This window comes from Mycteria americana, chromosome 7 (genome assembly GCF_035582795.1).
Source record: "Mycteria americana isolate JAX WOST 10 ecotype Jacksonville Zoo and Gardens chromosome 7, USCA_MyAme_1.0, whole genome shotgun sequence".
NCBI lineage: Eukaryota > Metazoa > Chordata > Aves > Ciconiiformes > Ciconiidae > Mycteria > Mycteria americana.
The window spans coordinates 42,452,452-42,473,183 of NC_134371.1; the positions used below are offsets into that span (position 1 = coordinate 42,452,452).

General features: G+C 58.9%; 2 protein-coding genes across 3 annotated transcripts in view; one reads left to right on the forward strand and one right to left on the reverse strand.

The window, feature by feature from the left end:
- Positions 1-1,066: 1,066 nt before the first annotated feature.
- Positions 1,067-16,361, forward strand: OLFML2B (olfactomedin like 2B). The gene is made up of 8 exons (XM_075508128.1): positions 1,067-1,382; positions 2,476-2,739; positions 6,261-6,368; positions 9,973-10,149; positions 11,961-12,189; positions 13,216-13,764; positions 14,234-14,410; positions 14,747-16,361. The coding sequence occupies exons 1-8, from the start codon at positions 1,239-1,241 to the stop codon at positions 15,346-15,348; spliced, it is 2,250 nt and encodes a 749-aa protein (XP_075364243.1). The 5' UTR covers positions 1,067-1,238; the 3' UTR covers positions 15,349-16,361.
- Positions 16,362-16,837: 476 nt separating this feature from the next.
- Positions 16,838-20,732, reverse strand: part of ATF6 (activating transcription factor 6) — an 86,087-nt gene continuing 82,192 nt past the window's right edge. For both annotated transcript variants that reach the window (XM_075508130.1, XM_075508129.1), the window contains exon 16: positions 16,838-19,444. In XM_075508130.1, coding sequence (XP_075364245.1) covers positions 19,236-19,444 — 209 coding nt within the window. In that variant the 3' untranslated portion in view covers positions 16,838-19,235. The remainder of the gene's footprint in view (positions 19,445-20,732) is intronic.

The window sequence follows — 20,732 nt, forward strand, 5'->3', positions numbered from 1 at the left end:
GGAGAGCTGGGGTCCCCCCAGAGAGGTGCCTGGTCCCAGGGCTGCAGGCACCAAGTTTGGGGCGGTTTTGGGGTGGTGCGTGTTAAGGGCTGGGAGTGCTTCGCTGGTGCACAGCCTTGCTTCACTGAGAGCTTCACATGGCCTCTTGTGCCACCAGCTGTGCGTGTGGCTTCTCCCGCTGCCCTGTGGGCAGGTTTTGAGGGAAACGTGAGCCTGTGCCATACCTAGGGCCCAGTGCTGGCGTGTGTTTGAATCCCATCGGCACATTTATAAGGGCATGTCAGGTTTCCTCACATGCCAGCGAGGCCCAGACATTGCCACGGCAGTGCAGACACCTACGCAGCGGAGGATGCTGCGCCTGTGCTTTCCCCGGGAACAGCGCGTCCAGGACGTTTCCGTTTGGCAGGAGACGCAGAAGGATACAGGACTGCCAGAGCGCGGCCGCTTCCCGGCAGCGTGAGCCTAGATTTCAGTAAGCACATGGAGGTCTGCACTCATGGCTAGGAGCCTGTCTTCGAAACATGAACTGCTTGCGTGACCCCAGCGCATGCAGTGTTACTAGAGAGCCGCAGGCGTGCTGTGCCGTGCTGTGCCGTGCTGTGCTGTGCCATCAGGACGGCTTCCCCGTGACCCAAAGCAGGCGGAGGATGAGAGCCAGGCTGGCACTGGAGGTGGAAGAGGAGCCGGGCAGGCTGTAAGGATGGCTTTCCGTCCCCCACCGGCTCCCCGGCACAGCGCAGGGGTGGGATGCGCAGGTTTGCCTGATGCAGGCGGGCAGCGGGGGTATTTTGGGAAGGCGGGCTGCAGCCCACCAGAGAAGCCCCACGCGTGGGAGCTCACCGCAGCTTGCTTTGGGTGAACGACGCCCAAGTCCCCCCGCCCTCCCGCTGCCTCCTGGCCCCGGCCTTCCCCCCGGGGCAGGGCTCGCCCTATCCCACGGAGGCAGCTCGAGCACCGGGCCCACACGCCGCCGCTCCGCCGGGCTGGGGCAGGGCCAGGGCCGCGGGGAGCCCCCGCCGCAGGTGGGAAGCACCGCCCGGGGCGGCCCCGGTCCCGCCCCGCCCCGCCGCCCGCCCGGCCCCGCCCGGGGGCCCGTCCCGCTGCGGAGGGAGGGAGGACCGGGGCGGGAGCCCTGCCCGGCCCCGCCCGCCCCCGCCGCGCCGCACCTGAGCGAGCAGCGGCGGCTCCGCGCCGGCCCCGGCCCCGGCCCCGGCCCCGGCCCTCTCCGCCGCCCGCCCATGGCTCGGCCGCTGCCGCTGCTGCTCTGCCTGGCCGCGCTGGGCGCCGGCTGCCGGGCAGGGTCCCCCCCCGCCGGCACGGCCGGGCCTTCCGCCGAGCCGCTGCAGGACGAGGCGGACAACCAGGAGAACATCCTCTCCCAGGTACCTGCGGGGGAGCGGGGCGCCTCGGGGGTGCGGGGCACCCGCGGCGTGGGACTGGGTAGTGCCGGGGGACGCTGTGCGCACCCTGGGTGACGCTGGATGGAGGTGCTGGGCGATGCTGTGCGCACCCTGGGTGATGCTGGATGGAGGTGCTGGGCGGTGCTGGGCGATGCTGTGCGCACCCTGGGTGATGCTGGATGGAGGTGCTGGGCGGTGCTGGGCGATGCTGTGCACTCACCGGCGGTGCTGGGTGAGCGCGGCTGCAGGGAGTTTTATCGCCCGGGGTACGGTGAGCTCACTGAAGCCCATCGGGGAGCGGTTCCCAGCCTCCCTCCTATCATTTCCCTGGGGAGACTCGGAAAATGGGGAGCTCCTTGGGAGGGGAATTGGTGGAGCCTCTTTGTTGCAGAGGGGAGGGATCCAGACTCTTTCCCCGCCGGTGGGATGCGGTGGAGGTTTCTGTTAGATTTGGCCGATCAGACTGTGTGCTATTATCTGCCCTCGGAAATGGCTAACGTGGAGACTATTGGAAACATACTGTCAAAGTTATTTTTGTGCTCGGGCTCTCAGAAGCGCTGTCTGCAAATCTCCGTAAAGGAAATTCCTGGCATTGTATGGGGCTAATCAGAACTACTATTTCACCACCAGGTTATGCTGCTTATAGGGTGGCTTTCAGTCGCCCTTCCAGCACACCTTTACCCTGTTTGCCCGTGTAAAGGGATCTTGCTCAGGGTAGCAGGTGACTTATTGGGTCTACTGGACATGAAGCATTAAAAGACAGCAGGATGGGGTTTGTATTTAAAATTCTCATATTGAAAATTCAAAGCACTTTAGGCCCATTTTATGCAAAGTGTAATAAAAAATATGCTGTTGGAAGAAGCCAGTTTTTATTCCCCTTGTGGGTAGGGATCAAAAAGCTCTGCGCTCTCTAGAAAACTTCTTGGTCAGCAGATTTTGGAAGAGCCATCCACTTTCCTTGAGGTTCAGGGTGTCCAAACTGTCCTTGTCTGGACCTCGAGGTTCAGGGTGTCCTTGTCCCTTGCTGGGCAAGCAAGGACGAGAAGCTTGCTAACTGCCGGTGACCTGTGCTCAGCTGTTAGGTGACTACGACAAGGTGAAGGCGGTGTCCGAAGGCTCCGACTGTCGGTGCAAATGCCTGGTCAGACCCCTGGGCCGTGGCGCCTGCCAAAGGATTAACGAAGGTGCTTTCAAAGCGGAGGACTTTTACACGGTAGAAACCATCACGTCAGGACCCAGCTGCAAGTGTGCGTGTGTGGCCCCCCCCTCGGCGCTCAATCCTTGCGAGGGGGACTTCAGGCTGAAGAAGCTGCGGGAGGCGGAGAGCAGTGACTTGAAGGTAGGAGAGCAGCTTGAATTCAGGGCTCTTGTGGGAGGGGGAGACCTTCTGAAGCCTTTTCTTTCTGAGCTTTTTCTATAAAACTTTTCCTAAGCTTTTTTCTAAAAAAATCCCGTAGTTACTTTTATATTTGCATGTTTTATGTAAAAACCAAGCTCAGCTTAAGGGATTGATTCAAGCAGCTGCAGTCGATGATTCACTCAGCAGCACGCTGCCCGATTTATCCCGTGCTGCCTGGGGTCTGCCGTGGCTGCCTGCGCTGGAAGCCCAGGAGGGACTGGGCTGCTCCCTGCCCTTTGTCCAGCACTAAGTGTCCCCATGGGGACAACTGCTCCGCTCGGCAGCTGCCAGGTCTCGCTCCCATCGCAGAAAGGGGCTCCCGAGGACCTATTTTGGCTTCCATTGGCCAAAAGCCACTGATGCGTCAGCGTGAGGGTGTGTTACACAGCTGGCTGATAGCAGGATGGGTTTTGTTGTTTTAAATGTTGATGCTTCTATACTACTTAGCCTGTATCTCTTTAGTAATATGTACCTATTTTCCAAACGCGATGGTGTTTGTTCTAAGTACTCGTGACTTTTCTTGGATGCTTACTTTTGCTGGTCTAGCAGCTGGCATCAGACCCTACTGAGTTTTCCAGTTTGTTACCTGGATAGGGCAGCAGAAATCCTCCCCAAAGAGGATTTGGTCACTGGCTTGGTCCAGCCCTGGGGAGTCCCCAGAGCAGAAGGTCGTGTGCTGGTGGCACTCGTGTGGGTGGTGATAGGACGTACCCTGTGGCAGTGCTGCTCGTCCCAGCCCAGGTGGGAAGGCAGGCATCGTGCGAGGTGCCGAGGGGCAGCCTCCCGCCAGGGCCATCACGAAGGGTTTGTTCTAATTAATTTGGAGCTCGAGGATGTGTTTCATCTTGTCCGACTGCAGACAGTTCGGAGCTTCTTGTCCAAGCTCCCCTGCAGCTAGGGAAGACAAACAGGCACGGGCAGACAATCCGTCATTTCAGGGAAGGAGGAGTCCCGGTCTGGAGTTGTTTGGTGGTCCCTTGTCTGCAGGAGAAGCCAGGATGTCCCACTTGGCCTTAGATGAGGAGCTGTGGCTAGGGGAGGGGACACCCTCCGGGACGACAGAGCAACCCCTGAAGTCCCTCGCCCGGAGGCAGGCAGAGCTCTTCCACCAGCAGCTCGCAGCTCTCTCCCCGTCCTCTCCGGAGCCGGCCAGCCTCCAGGAGGAGCAGAGTGGCGGAGCTGGCTGCGCCCTTGGCTCCGGCTGCCTCTCCCCACCGGGGAGCTGCTCGCAGCCAGCTGTGGTGTGAAAGCTTGTCCTCTAGGAACTGGCCCAGGCTCCCCCGCTCATTTCGCAAGGATCCACGGCCGAACGATTTCACAAGGTTTATCCAAATATACACACGTGGGGTTTTTCTTTGCTGCAAAATTCAAACCCCGGGAGCTGTGCAAACAGGCTTGCTTTCTCGCCCAGCGCAGAGTCCCTCCTGGGGTCGGGCGCGCTGGGAACAGCAGCCTCTCACAGGAGAAGCCGGGAGGCAGAAGAGGACGCGGCTCCGGTTCTTACGTGACTCATGAGGAGCGGCTCCCACGCTTTTCAGTGGGGGGGCCCGGGAGGGACAGGCCAGGCCACCTCATTGCTCCGAACAGCCCCGGGGGGTTTTGCTCTCCTTGCTGGCCTGATGAGCATTGTTCTTGCCTGGTCCAGCAGCGGGACGCGCGTAGTTGTGTTCTGTGTCTGTTGTGTTTTAACAGGCTTTCTTATGCTCTGACTCAAAACCCCTGGGTACTCTGTTTCTGGGAAAGCCATGGGAAGTTCCCCAAAACAGGAGCCCTCCCTTACAACGGGGGGGCTGGAGGATGCGTCCCCAAGGGAACGGCAAAGAAGGCAGTAGATAAGCCCAGGGAGCAGGGGTACCCCTGGGGCACCCCAACACAGTGCCGCATGGCTGCACTGGGCATCCCAGCTGAAGGTTTCAATCCCATCTGTGCCTTTAATAAGGCCCCATGGGAATGCATGGACCATCAGACAGTGAGAGCCAAAGTCTGCTGTGGGTGAAGGGAAGGAAATAGTCAGTTGACATGGGCATCAATACGGTGTTTTGGGGAGGGTCAGCTTGGTGTTGGCAGGGGTAGCTGACTCTAAGTTTTATTTTTGTGAAATTGCAGCTCGCTGCTCCTCTGCTTGTAGGCGCGATGTGCATTTTGGGGTTCTCAGATGCATAGTCTGTGCAAGGAGTCTGCGTTCAGGAAGATTTGGAAGGTGGTTAATAAAGTCTGCAGCCTTTGTGCATTGATGGAAATTATCCAGCCTGGAGGCAAAGCACATGTCTCTAGCGACTGTCTGGCAGGTTGCGTGCATTGTATCGGTCGTCTCCATTCTGTTCTTGGTGGAAAGTGGATGCATAGCCATAAAACAGTCCTTGTCTCTTAATGCTGCCATTTTATCTGGCCCAAAAAATCTTTCCTTTGCTGTCAGCTCCGCAGGGAGACTGCAGAGGCCGGGGTGGAAACTCAGAATGCTGCCAGCAGTGCTGCCTGTACTTCTCCCATGTTTATAGAGCTCTGTCGACCAGTTTGTAGCTGCTGGGAGAAAGTGTCATCGTCTTGTAGTAATTCCCATGCACTGAAAATACTTCTCAGCCGTCGGGGCTGTAAGGTCTGCAGTGCCACGCTGTACGTGTGGGGACACGTGGGACTGGAGGGACAGGCACATGCGGGAGCGGAGGCAGGGAATGACCCGGGAGATCTCCCCACCAGCCCATGCCTCACTCAGCACTGTCCTCTGCGGAGCGAGCACCAGGAACCGTACGAAATGCAGAACGAGGGTATTGCTGTCTGGATCCCCAGGACTGGTGAGCGGGGGCTGGTGCTGGGCAGGACGCGGGGGTGCAACCCTTCCCTCTGCGGGAAGGGGGTGAGTTACGTGCAGTGCATCTCTGAAGTGAGTGGTCGAAGGAGAAGGCAGCATCCCTCCGATAAAGTTGTTCTCCAGGGAAGCAAACTGTTACCAGGCTGGCACTGGAGTTGCTTCACTCTTGCATTTGTGACCATTTTTACATTTTTTTAACAAGTTTCTTCTTGTTCCAGGAAAAAAAGCATGGGATGGCACGAACTCAGAGTCTGATCTCAAACTCACTTTTATTTGAGCTGCCGTTTGTTTGTTGCCTCTTTCGTTGCCAGTCATGTCACTGGTGGGGTAGTTAAGCCTTTGGGCTTGTGAGAGAGCTTGCCTAGACCTGGCAAGGAGGGCCGTGCTTGTCCTTGCTCTGCTTACTAATCCCCAGCACCCAAAACATGCTCCCAAATCCCTGAAGCTCTGCAGAGGTTGCGTGCATTGCTCTGCATGCTGCGCTCTGACCGCGGCAGCAATGCAGCAGGGCTGTATAAGGAAAAACTTGCACTTTAATAAACTCCTTACGCTCCGATGCGCGCGTTGCCCTTGACTTTTCAGCTGTAGAAACCATGCGGGGTATTTTATAGCAAGTGCCTCTGACTGACGGTGTGCTCCCTTTGCCTTGCAGCTGTCCTCCATCGTCGAGATGCTGGAAAGTGCCTTTTACGGCTTGGACCTCCTGAAGCTGCACTCGGTCACAACCAAGCTGGTGGGTCGGGTGGAAAAGCTCGAGGAGGTAAGATGAGTCCTGCTCTCCTTCGAGGCTGTTGCCTTCGGTGGGACTTGCCTCAGATCAGGTGCTTGGTACCTTTGGTGCGTTCAAAGCCCCATTCTTTTTGGAAGAAACGTTAATTATCTCTTTGGCTGAAACTAAACTAGACCAGACTAGACCCTCCAAACTAGACCAGAACAGACTGTCCACTGCTTCTCACAGGCAGTGCCCCAGGCATCACCACCCCATCAGAGCCCCCTGAGCCTCTCCAGTTTCCCCCACCCCTCATGGCCCAAACTGCGTGCGGGATCCCAGCTGTGGCCACACCACCAGGACCAGCATCTCCTCGGGGTCCAAAAGGCCTGCTGTTAAGTTTTTCCCCTTCTCAATTTTATGTCTGTGCTGGCGTTGATAGTTGCTCTCAACCAGGTGCTTTTGTGCGGTTCAGGGCCGGTGCCGGGACACGCTCACCGGCACAGCTGGTAGCCAAGGAGGTCAAATTCCTTAAGGACCAAGTTACATCTTGGCCTGGGTTTAAAAAGATCTGAACCCTCAGCACTGCTAAAAACATAGATAAAGTACCTTCTATTTTTTTTAAAGCAGACTTCCAGTGAAATCACTTTCACTTCTATACAGTTTAATATTTCTTTGGCTAGCATAACGTAGGGTTTGCAGTTTGTTAAGCTGCGCTCAGCTATGTAGCAACAGGTTGCCAGATTAAATACTGGAGTTTTCTCCCGTGGTCCGTATCTGGGACAGTAATTCCACATTCTTGTCGGAGCAGAGCAGTCCCGTTCGTCTGCAGCCAGGAGCCGAGAGGTGATGATTTATAAAGCCAAAATTCCACTTGCAAAGTGTTTCGGGAAGGCATGGTGTGCTCCATCCTGGGGTCAGGAAGGAGACAGCCGAGAGGAGCGCGCTTGCCTGGGGGCCTCTGGGTTTCCAAGCATGGTGATTGACCCAAAAGGGGGAAAAGGGGTTTTGAGGTCTAAAAATAACAAAGCGCCAATGTTTTTGTTTGCAGTCCCACCCTCTTCCTGTGGTTTAGCTTATTCTCCAGTTGTTACTCGGGTTTGCTGCTGAGTCTTTGCTAATTAGAGGAGAGGAGCGAGGGAAGCGGGAGCTGTGCCGCCAGCCCCGTGCCGCGCGTCCCCGTTGGGGAAGTTTGCCGCCACGGCACTGGTAGCCACGGGTCTGGCGGCGGGGTGAGCCCTGCCCCGCAGCACGGTTAGCTGGGCTTATCAGGACTGACCGATTCCTATGTAACATCCACGGTTGCTGGATTAGGGATGATGGGAGGGAAAAACCCTGTTTGGTATCCTTTATGGATCTGTGGTCCGTGAATTTGTCTCACCCTGAAACTAGTTGACTGAAAATGATGCTGTTAGACATTGTCACTTTAAACGGGTCGGAGCAGAGTGACACAGCCCATCGGGTCAGTGAGTGGGGAGCGCGGGTTCCTCAAAGACCTTGCCGATGGTCGAGTTGGAGGCTCGGGTAAGGTAAGCGTTAGGAGTTTGGTTACTGACAAATGACACAAGCGATTGCTGCTTCATCTGTGGGTACCGCTGCGCTGCTCTTCGGTACCAGAGTGGCCCTGTCTACCGGCCGATTCCTGCACAGGGGGTTCAGCATGAGCCGTGCTAGTGGCACTTCTCTGGGCACATCGGGGTGACCTTGCAGCGTGGCTGCTCTGCTCGCAGCCTGTCACAGTGAGGCAGACGGGCAGAAAGCTCCGTCTGGCTGAAGCAGTTTGGTCAGAGATGGAGCAGTGAAGGTGTAGGAGGGGAGAATTCACAGCTTTGGGTCTTTAATTTCGCAGAAGCAGGGCTGCAGGATCACGTAACAAGCAGCTGAAACCGCCTGCAGGCAGTCGGACAGGATGGAGAAGGACAGGAGAGGTCTGGGTTAGATGGAGATTCCTCAGTGCCGCTGGGGCAGGGCAGGGCATTGCGGGCAGCAGGTGCGAAACGCTTCCTGCTGCTGGCTTAGCACGTAAATTCCTGCCAAGAAGAGGAGGAGGAGGATCACATCCTGCATCGGCTATGGGGTCTGAGACAACGGACAGCTGAGATGCTGAACAAGAGCCTGGCGTGGCTTCAAAGCATCGGCCTCGCAGGCGGGTGTGCTTTTGGCAGCCGCTCCCCAGCAAAGCAGCTGAGCGGCCTCAAGCAGCATCACAGGCCAGGCTTTGGTGGTGCCTCCCCACTCAAGGGGAGGCAGATTTTATCCCTAAGCAGGTCGTAAGTCAAACATTACACAGAATAAGTGATAAGGGCACAAGGCTGTCGGAACCAGCCATCCTCCCAAAAGGAGGAGGGTGTCGAAGCTGCTTCTGCTCCTGCGCTGCTCCTAGGAGAGCATCATGAGATGCCCTGCTCCTTTTCTTACTACAGCAAAATACTTGCTGAAAAGTCCCTGCATTATTGGAGTCAGCCTTAAAATTGCATGATAAAGTTCAGATATCCATGGAGTTCCGATATCCATGGAGGGGGCTAGGGGTTAACTGAGCTCAGGATGGTATTTTTGCAGAGATGAGAAGGTATTGAGAGATGTTTCCAGTATAACAAGGTATTTTACACAAATGGTGTTGGTCAAGGGAATGAACCCCCAAACACTTGGTCCGCAGAGCTAGCACCTTCTCTAGCAAGGCAGCTCCTCTGCTTTGTCTTTAGCTTGCAGCTGCTGCATCAGCTGGTGATTTTGAGGTCACAGATGGAGGTCACGGTGGGTTTTAGGAGAAATTAATGGCAGGACAGATTGAAAATGAAGGATTGGGGGAACCACCCCCAGTCTCTGTGCAAAGATGCTTTGATTGATGTGCCACCTATTCAAAGCAGTTGCCATTTAAGATGTAAAAGACCAAGGAGTGATGAGCAGAGACTGCAACAACCCCGTGGTGACAAGGTGTTCCTATGGTTGGGGGACTGAGAAGGGCAAAGGGGTTTGCCTGCCCTGGGCTCCCCGATGAGCTGCAGCCAGCCCCAGCTCCCTCCCTGTCCCAGGACACTCTCTGAGGGTCACTGGCTCTCTTCTTCTCCCCACATTCTCCCTCTCTTCTGTGGGAGCGGAGGGTGGTGGGGAGGAGCAGTCCCTGAGTGCAGGCGCTGCGTGGCCGGGCAGCAGGGCAGGACCAGGAGAACAGAAACCAGACAAGTGGGACGCTGGCCTCAAGGACTCGCCTCAGGGGTCAGGCAGGCAGCGGCCAGCCAGGATGGGACCCTGCTAGGAAACGGGATTAATAAATGGGAGATGAACTTGCTGCCACGGGCAAAGGACACGAGGCTAGAACTTTAGATGTTTTATCTTGTCTTTTCCTCTTCAGCCATACTCACTGGCTCATGGAAGGAGGACGGGTGTTGAAGAACCTCAAGGCCGCTCTCCTGCTCCATGAGGCCCTGTGGCAAAGAGTGGATCTGGGATGTGCACACCAGGGATGGGGTTTCTGGATCCCTCTGGGGTCAGGGGCACCTTCTGAGCAGCTGAAGTGCCCAGCTCCATGGAGAAGGGCCCAACTGTGAGCCCAGGATGGGAGCACAGAGCTCGCTGGCTCCTGGGCTGTGGTTTGGGGGCCGTGGAGCATCCCTTGTCTTTACGTGGGGTAAAGTCTCCTCTCTTGCTTTTCTAGAGCGTGTCCAGAAACTTCACCCAGGAAGGCCTCCGGGCGGGAGCCAACGTGGAGGAGGGTCCGCAGGATCCCCACCGCAGGGACAGGGAGAACTGCTCCAGCCTCATCACCAACAGCCTTGCCGACATCGAGAGCTCGCTGCAGCGGGACGCCGAGGCTGCCTACACGCACGCAGAGGTACGACTGCCCCGGCGGGCTGCACAGCTCGAGGTCGCTGCCGCTGCGCAAGCCAGCCCAGAGGGTGTCTCCTGGATGTGGCCCCCGGCCTGGGGTTATTTTCTTCTCGGCTCGGCCGACCCCGTTTCCGTGCCTCCGGCTCCAGCCTGCTTCTCTCGGCACGGCCCAGCTGCCGCCGGGACGTAGGAGGGACCAGGGCAGGCTGCTCCCTGGGCCTCCCCCCTTCCCGCGGGGTTGTTGGTTTTCGAGGTCAGTGGCGGCCGTGCTGCTTGGAAAGAGTGATGTCATTGCGGGGCCGGCTGGGAAGCGCTGGGAAACTCGGAGCCTTTGATTAGCAGGGCTCGGGGGCTCGGTAGAGGGACAGCCTGTCGCCCTCCCTCCCGGGGAATTACCCCTCCCCAGCCAGCCGCCGCGCCTGGCAGGCTCCTGGCAGAGATCTGGGCACCGTGCTGGCTCTGGCGCCCGGCCCCAGACTGTGGGGGTCCCTGCGGGGTCTGCCCAGTGCGGGGACGCCCTCTGCCCGGGACAGCGGTTTCTGTGCAGCCCCAGAGAGGGCTGAGAAGGGTGTTTTGGGAAAAGGCCTGCCCGGGGTGTCCTGACCCCCTTGCTACTTTGGTGGCGCATTCTAGGGCGGCCTCACGCTGCTCTGGGCTGTCCTGGGTGGCTCCTGGAGCATCCCGCCTTCACCCCAGGGCCCCCTCTGCAGGGGCAAAGGAGGCGTCTGGGGAGGGGGAACGGTGGCCGCATCATTTCCAGCTCCAAACAGGGGTGCTCAGCTCCCAGGGGTGCGGACAGCCTGCACGTTGCCCCCCCCCGGCAGCTGAGAGCAGGCGTCGCAGGTCCTACGTAGGAGTGGGCTCCCTGAGCCCCGGCGGGGAGAAGGGTGGGCTCCCCCGCGCGCGCTGGGGGTCGGCGGGTGAGCGAATGGCACTGACCGCAACGTGCCAGCGCGCTCTGCCTGGGGGGGCCGTGCCCTGCGGCAGAGGTGTCCAGCAGCGCTCCCAGCCCCTCTCCCCCTGCTCCCCAGGCCGTAACCTGAGCAGGGCTCCGCTGCCCGCTGGAGAGGAGCCAGCCCTGGCCAGGCAGGAGAGCGAAGCGTGGGGCTTTTATTACCCCGAGTGACCTCATTTCCCAATGTTCCCCTTTTCTTGCTGTTAATTGCAGCAGGGCTGCGAAGGAACCCGGGGCCCGTCTTCTCAGCCAAATGGGCACCGCTTCAACCTTCGGGCTGTCTTTCCGATTTCCTTTAACGAGATGAAATCCTTCAGGCATGTGCTGTGGCAGCTGGCGGCTGCCTCAGCGCGGTGTTCCCGGTCCCCGTCCCAGGGGGTTCCCGGTCCCCGTCCCAGGGGGTTCCCGGTCCCCGTCCCAGGGGGTTCCCAGTCCCGCCGGGAAGGTGCCCTCAGCCTCTCTGCTCTACCAAAGCTTGGCGCAGGCTGCGTGCTCGCCCCTGGCATGCAAGGAGGTGTCCGGCAGGTGGACGTGCGAGCGGTTGCAGTGAGGGGTGTACCCTGCTAAGGGGGTCCCCCTGCTCTGCCCACGCGTCCTGCATCCCATAGCCAGTGCCTTACTGAGCACAGAGTCCCAGGTCTGCAGGGTGGCACCGAGGTCAGGCAGAGGCAACGCCTGGTCTGCTGTCCCCGCTGTCTCCTGGGGGGTTTCCCATGGCAGAAGGGGCTGAGGTTGACCCTGAGAAAGGAGGGAGGACAGATTGTCCTACCCAGTGCTCGGCTGGCCAGCCCGACCCGCCCCATCCCCCAAAACACAGCCGCTCTGGCCCATCCCGTAACAACCTCCTGCGTCTCTTCCAGGGCAAATATGAAGAAAGATTCCTGAAAGATGAAACCATCTCCCAGCAGATCAACTCTGTTGAGTCCCTCCCGGAGCTGCACCTCTCTCTGGAGGACGAGAAGCCCAAGCAGCTCTTGCAGAGGAAGCTGCGCGTAAGGAGCCGGCCTCCTTCCAAGCCCACCATCGTCCGAGGGGTCACCTACTACAAAGCCCAGTCCACCGAGTCGGAGAACGACATCGAGGAGCAACGTGAGTTGGGTTTGCAGCTGTGTCCAGCGGGATGGCTGGCTGGCTGGCTGTGTCCTGTAGCAAAGCCAGCGTCCGTCCCCCAGTCCTGCCTTGTCCCTTGGGAACGTGGGGGCAAAGCGCGTGGGGCTACCATGGAGAGGAGGGCTTGGAGGCAGGAGGAGGCGGGACGATTGGTACCTCACCGCTGTGCAGCCTTTGAGCCCTGCGCGGGGGAGCAGTGCAGTGTTGTTGTTCCATGGAAAAAATCCCTGGTAGCTAAGGAAATAGGTCACTGCTTTGGTTTAAAACACCCAGCATCAACACCTTTCCAGAAAGTAAATGCAAGCTTATTACATATGTTAGTCCTGCAGATCCGCCTGCCCGATGACATCCCAGGAGGTTTGTGCAGTGGCTGGGGTGGCAGGAGGTGGCTCAGAGCTGTGGCTGGCTGCCCCGCGGCTCAGCAAGGTGCTGCTCATGGCTTCAGCCACGGTGAGGGCAGGGGGCCGAGCCCCCAGGGACCGGCAGCGCCTGGCAGCACGGGCAGACGAGGCAGGTGCCCTCTCTGTGCAAGGCTGGCTCAGCAGTGAGGTCGGCCAGCACAGCCGTGCATGGATTTGTGAGATCCCCGAGATGAGGAGGAGCGAAGGGCACCGGTGGTCCCGTGCCCTGGGTGAGGCACCCGCTTTGGCGGCCCGGGTTAGGTGAGTGGGGTCTGGCTGAGCACTGCAGCTGTCTCCATCCTGCCCCGTCTCTGGGAGCTGGCAGGATTGAGTGGCAGTCCGTCACCGCCTGCTCCGCTCGGCCTGGGGTGGTGGACAGGGATGTGATGGGGTCTCACTGACCTCCTAACGTGGGTACCATCAGTCCCTGCTGATCGTGCAGCCCTTCTCTGGCTGGAAATTAAGAGGAAAATCGGGTGGATTTAGTACAAGAAAGCCCGGAGAAGTAGACAGAGGTGCCGGAACGGTGGGGCAGGTGGAGAGGGGCCGTAGGGGACCTGCTCCCACGCGCTGTGGGGCTGACGCCCGTGCCTGTGTTTGGCAGCGGACGAGCTGTTCAGCGGGGACAACACGGTGGACCTGCTGATCGAGGACCAGCTCTTGAGGCCCAGCAGCCGGGCGGGCGAGGGCGTGAGGAAGCCTTCCCCAGTGGGATGGCCGCCCACCCCTGGCAGCAGCCCCACCACCCTGCCGGCCGCTGACACTGCTGCGACGGCCACGGTGCCCCTGTCCCCTGCCACGTCCGCGGGGCCCACGCCGGACCCCACTGCTGTGAGCCAGCTGACTCCCACCCCGGAGACCACGACTGCCCCGGTGGGGCTGGCAGAGGAGGGGACCCCACAGCTTCCAGCAGCCTTGGCCAGCACAGTGGTGGCCACAGTCATGGAGAGCCTGCCCACAGCCACCAGCCCTGTCCCCAGCCCTGCCATGGCCACCACCTCCGGGACCTCAAGTGACGTGGGGACGAGCCCTGCCCTGGAGAGCAGCCCAGGAGCTTGGGCACAGGCGAGCACCCCCGCGACGCCGGTCAGCCCCACCATCCCCGCCACACCGAAGCAGGTCCTGGAGGAGGAGGACATCAGGAACATCATCGGTGAGTGCCTGCAGGTCCTGCACCGATCCAGCTGTGTTCGTGGGGGCTGGCTCGTGTCCATGGGGTGTCCTGCTATAAGCACAGCACAGCTGGATTTGGTCATGGGTGGGAGGTGTCATGGAGATGATGGCTGGACAAGCACTTTACTTGCTTGTTAACTCTGGAACCTACTGTAGTCCCCTTCCAGTTTGAGGGGCTGGGCAGGGCAGGAAGAGGCCTCCCTGGAGATGGGCCTGGGACAGGTCTCGGTCAGGGCAGGGACGTGGCTGAGGCCATGGGGAGCTCTTTGCAGGATCCGGCTGGTGCTGCTGGGCCTCGTGAGGCTGAGCCCGGGCCGAGGCAGCAGGAGTACCTGCTGGGTGGGCAGGGAGCTGGAGGCGGGGGGGTGATGCCCACAGACCCTCAGCAGAAGTGGGGAGAGCGTGGCCGCCCTGCCTCAGGCCTCGCAAGGCTCTCTCTGCCCAAGCAGGGCGCTGCAAGGACACGCTGTCCACCATCTCGGGGCCCACCACCCAGAACACCTACGGGCGCAATGAGGGGGCCTGGATGAAGGACCCCCTGGCGCGGGAGGAGCGGATCTACGTCACCAACTACTACTACGGGAACACGCTGGTGGAGTTCAGGAACCTCGACAACTTCAAGCAAGGTGGGCTTGCGCCATCCTCGATGCTGCGCCGGCCGCCGCTCGGCTGGTCCAAGTAGCGTCCCTGTTCCCTGGGATGCTGCACCATGGGTGATGCTCTGCCCGGGGACCCTCCCCTCTTGGGCACTGGTACCTGGCGTGGGGGGTTCAGAGCATGGGGCAGGTCGGGCTGCCCGTGGTGGCTCTGGACTTGCTTGTCACCATGCCAGGCTGCGGCTGGTGGCCAGGAGGGAGCGCAGGCAGTGTTGGGGGCAGAGGGTGCTGGGGGCTGCTGCGGCGGGGCCACCAACCCCAAAGTAAAAGGGAGGGTCTTGCCAGCAAGGTGTCTCTGCCCCACAGGGCGCTGGAGCAATTCCTACAAGCTCCCATACAGCTGGATTGGGACGGGACACGTTGTCTACAACGGCTCCTTCTACTACAACCGGGCCTTCACGCGCAACATCATCAAATACGACCTGAAGCAGCGGTACGTGGCCGCCTGGGCCATGCTGCATGACGTGGCCTACGAGGAGTCCACCCCGTGGCGGTGGCGGGGCCATTCGGACGTGGACTTTGCTGTGGATGAGAATGGCCTGTGGGTCATCTACCCGGCCATCAGCTACGAAGGCTTCAACCAGGAGGTGATCGTGCTGAGCAAGCTGAACGCGGCTGACCTCAGCACCCAGAAGGAGACCACGTGGCGGACGGGGCTGCGGAAGAACTTCTACGGGAACTGCTTTGTCATCTGCGGGGTCCTGTACGCGGTTGATAGCTACAACAAGAGGAACGCCAACATCTCCTACGCCTTTGACACACACACCAACACGCAGATCATCCCCCGGCTGCTCTTTGAGAACGAGTACGCCTACACCACGCAGATAGACTATAACCCCAAGGACCGCCTGCTCTACGCCTGGGACAATGGGCACCAAGTTACCTACCACGTCATCTTTGCCTACTGAGACCCCCCGCCACAGTGGGGCACTGCGAGCCAGGGGCCACCAGCACCTTTTATTATTATTTTTATTGTTATTATTGTTATTTTGTACAAATCAAAGAGTAAATGATGGGTTTTGTTTCAAGCTGTTTTTTTATGGTGGATTGTAGATCGATCCCCAGGCCAGAACCACCCCTTTCGTCTTTGCTTGTAACCTTGCTTCTGCTTTTCCTTCCCATGGGGAGGAGGTCCTCCTTCGGGAGGGCAGACCCAGCTCTCCTGTCCGCGGAGGAGGAGGTGGCCCAGACACGGTCCTCCTGATGAGGTTTTTAGCTAAAGATGATCAGCAAGAGACCCAGAACCCAGTGCAACGCTGGCCTTCCTGCTGCAGGCGCCAGGTCCCAGTGGGATGCTGATGTCTGCCTACCCCGGTGGAAGGGGTGCATGTCCCGTGGGAATGTCCCATCTCTCGGGACCGTGTTCCCAGCTGACGGCCAGCAGGCCCTTCGGAGATCCTGCTGTACAGTGGGGCTGCGAGCGCAGCTCCGGCAGCCCCTGGTGCTGGCACTTATGCCGAGGACTGTCCCCTCCGGCGGGGGCTCTGCCCTTTGCAACCCGCTCTGGGGAGCGGGGCACATCCCAAGCCCTGACTCACGTCTGGAGCGAGCTGGCGGCAGGAGGGGGACACTGTAAATACCTGTAGATGGCTTTTGTTTGTTCATTTTGTAACCCGAAATAGTCACCTTCGGCATTTGCTGGGTGAAGGCTCTGTTCTGCCGGGCGCTGGTCTGCCTGGGCGGGGAGCTGCGGGGCTGGGGGAGCCCTCGGGGCTGGGGAGCCCTCGCTCCCTGTCCTGCTGCCACTCCGTCTCCCGCAGGCTCTCAGCCTGCGTGCCCCCTCACTGCCACGCTTGCCCTGGTCCCGGCTGTTGGCCATTGGGAGCCCCTCGCAGAGGCACAGCCCCTGCCCGTCTAGCCCGGCAGCATCTTGTATTTACCTTACCTGCTGTTAATAATAAAGATCAAGTACCTTTGCAGCTGTTCGGGGATTTCTTTGGGTGCATGGAAACGCACAGTGGTGGGTTTGGGTTTTTTTTGGTGGGTTTTGGTTGGTTTGGGGAGTGCCAGTTTACACACCAAGTGGCAGAAAGGGATGGCTGGAGGTGACCTCTGTGGGGGCTCCAGGCTGCTTGGCCTTGGCACCAGGGCAGGATGGCGTGGCCACGTCCAGCGCTGAGAAGAGCTTGGCTCTGTTGTGCCTGCAGTTGCCCTCGGGTCACCGGAGACGGCGGTGAGACCCCCATGGCCGCCTCTTCCCCAGGCTGTGGGTGAGTAGCTCATGGGGGGCTGGTGCAGGAGCGGGGTGGGCGGTGGTCTCTGGGTGCATGTGCCTCGGGCAGTGCCAGTGCTGGGCCGAGCACAGCCACGCTGCAGCCCAAGACAGCACAGATGGTGCTGGCCTTCTAGTCATTTACTTCAGTAAAACAGTGTTAACAAGCAAAATAATAATAATAATAGTAATAAATAAAAGAACCATTTTATTGCCTTCAGTGCTAGGGACACAGATAACAGAACTACACAGGATGAGAGGTGCTGCCCACCACCGGAGCCCACGGGTGCTGGCTGAGGCTACGGTGCTGCAGCCGTCCCCGGCCCCCAGCAGCAGCCCTCTCCAACGCGCCGGCCTGACGCTAAGCTCAGCCACCGCCGCCGTGCCCCCTCCCCAGCTCCCCTGCAGCAAACACCCCCCAGAGCAGCCGGCCGCCCCTGCCCGGGGCTGCGGGGGAGCTGCGTGCCTCTGGCTGGGGCACTGCCGGGGTTTTTATTTTTGACTATTGTGTGAGCTGGCCCACACTCAGGTGGGGCCGGGGCCAGGAAAACAGAACTGGTGCAAGGAGCACAGCCAAACCCCTCACCGAGCCCGGCTGCTTCCCAGCAGTGCGAGCACCGAGGGGACGGGGGGCCTGTGCAGCTCGCGCTGACTACGTGGCAAAGGGCAAAGCTTTTCCATAGTGTTGCAAGGCACATACTTTACAGGGGTGTATTGCTCTTCACCCTCCTCCTCACCTCTTCCGAGCTGTTTGTCTTGCTGCAGGATCAACCTTTATTTCCGAACAGCCACACACACAAATAATAATAACAATAATAATAAAAAAACCACATCAGTCAGTCAGCGGTTCAGACAATGAAGGAAAGGCGGTTGGCAGGCAAACTGAAGCCCAGCATCTTCTGTGCTAACTGCAAAGGGGAAAAAAAAATAATGTAACATGCTGAAGTCATTACGAAAGGCTGATGCTCTGCTGGCGTCTCATCCCAGCTGAGCACTGCAGTGCACCGTGCGCTGGAGCCCCTCGGCCCAGCTCCGGCCCAGGGCTTGGCTGACAACCTTAGGACCAGTTAATAGAGCTCTGCAGCAGGCTTTGTAATGGCAGCAGTTGACTGAGCAAGAGCCCTGTCCGGTAGCTCAGTGCTCGGCAGCAAGGGCATGCTCCCCTGCTGCGTGACGGGCGGCTGTCAGTGCTGGCAAGGCAGAGGCGGGGGTGTGGGTGTGAGTGTGTGCGTATCTCTGTGTGTGTCTGTGTTTCAGGAGGAAGGTGCTGTGGCTGTGTCCCACTGAACTGAAGCAGCTCTTCTGCCCCGGCAGGGCCAGTGCTGCTCCATAGGCTGTTAGCTGTGAAAAGCATTAAATATCATTAAAAAAAAAAAAAAAAGAAAAGAAAAACCCCAACCAAAAACCAAAAACCAAAACCCAAACAAAAAAATGGGGCGGGGGGGGGAAAAAAAAGAACATCAGTGGTACAATCTTTAGAAATGCATGTGCTGCATGCACTAAATCACCACCCTTGGGCCAAGCCCCAGTCTTTTTGCCATGTGGCCACACGGGCTGGGGAAGACAGCAGCAGCGTGCACGCAGGTGGGGGGTCTGGGGGTGCGTGTGTGGGGGGGGCGCGCATGTGTACACACACACTGCCTGGGAGGGCAGCCCAGGCCCTGTACCACCCAGGCGCCCCGCTCGTGGGGTCCAACCCAGGGACTCCCCAGCAGGGTGACCTCCGGGAGCGGAGCCACGCTTCGCGGCAGTGGGGGTCGTTCTGCTTGTAGTGCTTTGGCTGTAAGTGCTGGTTCCCACCACCCCGACGGGGGGCTGGGGCTGGGCTGCCCCGCGGCACCACTGCAACCCTGGGCAGTAGCCCAGTGCTTCCCGGCAAGGAGGCTGCATGGGCAGGGATTTGGGGCAGGTGTGTGGACGGGCACAGGGGTGACCCGGAGCGGGACTGTCCGGCCAGGCCCAGCACAGCCACTGTGGCAGAGGAGGGATGCTCCTGCTCCTGGGACGCAGCGCCAGGGCTGGGGTGGGGTGCAGGGCTGTGGCTCCCTGCACCTGCAGCTGGGAGACGGATACTGCTGCCTCCTGCTGCCTCAAGTGCACTGGGGGGAAAGCCTGATCTCAAGCATGGGCTTCCGCAGCAGTGTCTCTGGGCAGGACCCCCAGCACTCAGCACTCCACCTCAGGAGACAGTTTAACAGGGACAACCCCCCCCCCGGCCCAATTTTGGACAGTGCATAAGTAGCAAGGCTGGCCCGTGCCCCTCTGGTGCCAGGCCCAGGCACCAGCTGCTGATGCTGACACCTGGACTGCAGCAGCATGCATCACCCCCACCTCTGGCACCGGGCATCGCACGCTGTGTGGGTCCCCCAGAACTGTCCCTGGCGAGGGGCCAGCTGAGCTGCATAATCCTTGGGCAGGATGCAGCCGTTGGGTAGGGTCAGGCACAGGAATGGGCTAAGTGGGGTCTGCCCACTTATGGGGAATGTGCCAGGAGCCCCAGGGACCTGCCAGCGAAGGGGCTCAGTCTGGCAGCAGGACCTGCTGCATGACGGGTGCATGGGCCGTGCAGCTATGCCACAGGAGCTACTGCAGGGATTTGACAATAGCTCTCAGGGCATGGGGTGTCTCCGGGACGGAGGGAGACGCGCTGTAGAAGGTGTTGGTGTGATTTCTGCGCTGCTCTCGGAGGTACGGAGGGACAGATGAACTTTTGATGTGGAGGATCCTGGTGTCCATCACTTCGCAATCGATCTGCATCATTACCTCATAGTCCTGCCCATTGATCACATTCTCTGCAAAAGAGAGGGAAAAAAAAAAGTCAGTTAGCCCTGCAAGCTAGTGAACTAATGCCACCAAAAGCAGAGCTTTCTGGACCTTTTTTTTTTTTCTGGAGCAGGAGCTGGAGGGGGGACCCCTTCCTTTTTGCAGCTCCACACATGGAGCTCCATCTCACACAGCGCAGCCCCAGCCTGCCCGTGACACCTCAAAGGGCCCAGGCCACGCTTAGCATGTGCAGTCACACCTAGAATTAATGTAACTCAGTCTTTTCTTTTCCACTTCTTCATCTGCACATAATTACCGATAGAGCTTGCCTTGTATAACATTTATTACCGAACTGTTGTTCTTGAGCCACTAAAGCGTAGGGGTGATTGAAGATAGGCCTTATTTAAGAAAGCTGAATGTTTCCCTTTCTTTTTTATTGGTTTAAGAATACTGTAATCCTCTTGACACTGAGGATCTAGAGGAATTTCTTCACCAGATTATTAATAAAAAAGGTCAAAATGCTATCTCTCGAAATAATTAACAGTACCTCATTACCGTGCTGACCTGGCTGTTGTACTTGCATGACATTGTGGTGTGACATTGGACAAGGACATTACCCTTGAGAGGCCTCCAGACACGGGGAGCCCCAGGCCAGCACATGGGACCCCAGCGCAAGGGCATGCCAGGCTGCACCACCCCAGCGCAGCCCCAGGCTGGGCACGTCTGCTGCCACAGAAGCTCCTGGGCTTGCAGGCAGAGGCTATGCACATGGCCAGCATCTGCTGCCTGGATTTAAAGGTGGGAGACTATTCCCTGCATAGACAGTGTGTCCAGGAATGCGAGAGCTGAGATCGGATTTCCAGGCACGAGCAATCCTTGCCTTTCAGAGTCAGAAACACTGACTGCCATCGGCAGGGTTTTCTTTCTGTGCTAAGGAAGATGGAAGATCACCTAATGGAAAGCGTATGGATTGGAGGAATGCAATATACGTTACTAATTTTTACTGTTTTCCTGGATTAACTCTGACTCTGGATGACAGCTGACAACTGCAGCCGGACCCTCTTGTACCCCACGCCACCTGTAGAAGCCATTAGATCAAGCTTGTCTGGTATAGTAATGAAAAGCAGGAGCAAACCCTTGCTAAGGGGGCTGAGAGCCTGCAAGGGAAATCAAAGCTTCCACCTGCAGAAATGAAATGGAAAAAGCTCCGTATGTGCCACCGAGTGACCGAGGCCAGGAGCAGCTGTGCATGTCTCTGTGCTGCTGATCCAAACACCCCAACAAGGGCCTCGTCCCTCCCGGCTGCGGTGCTGCTGA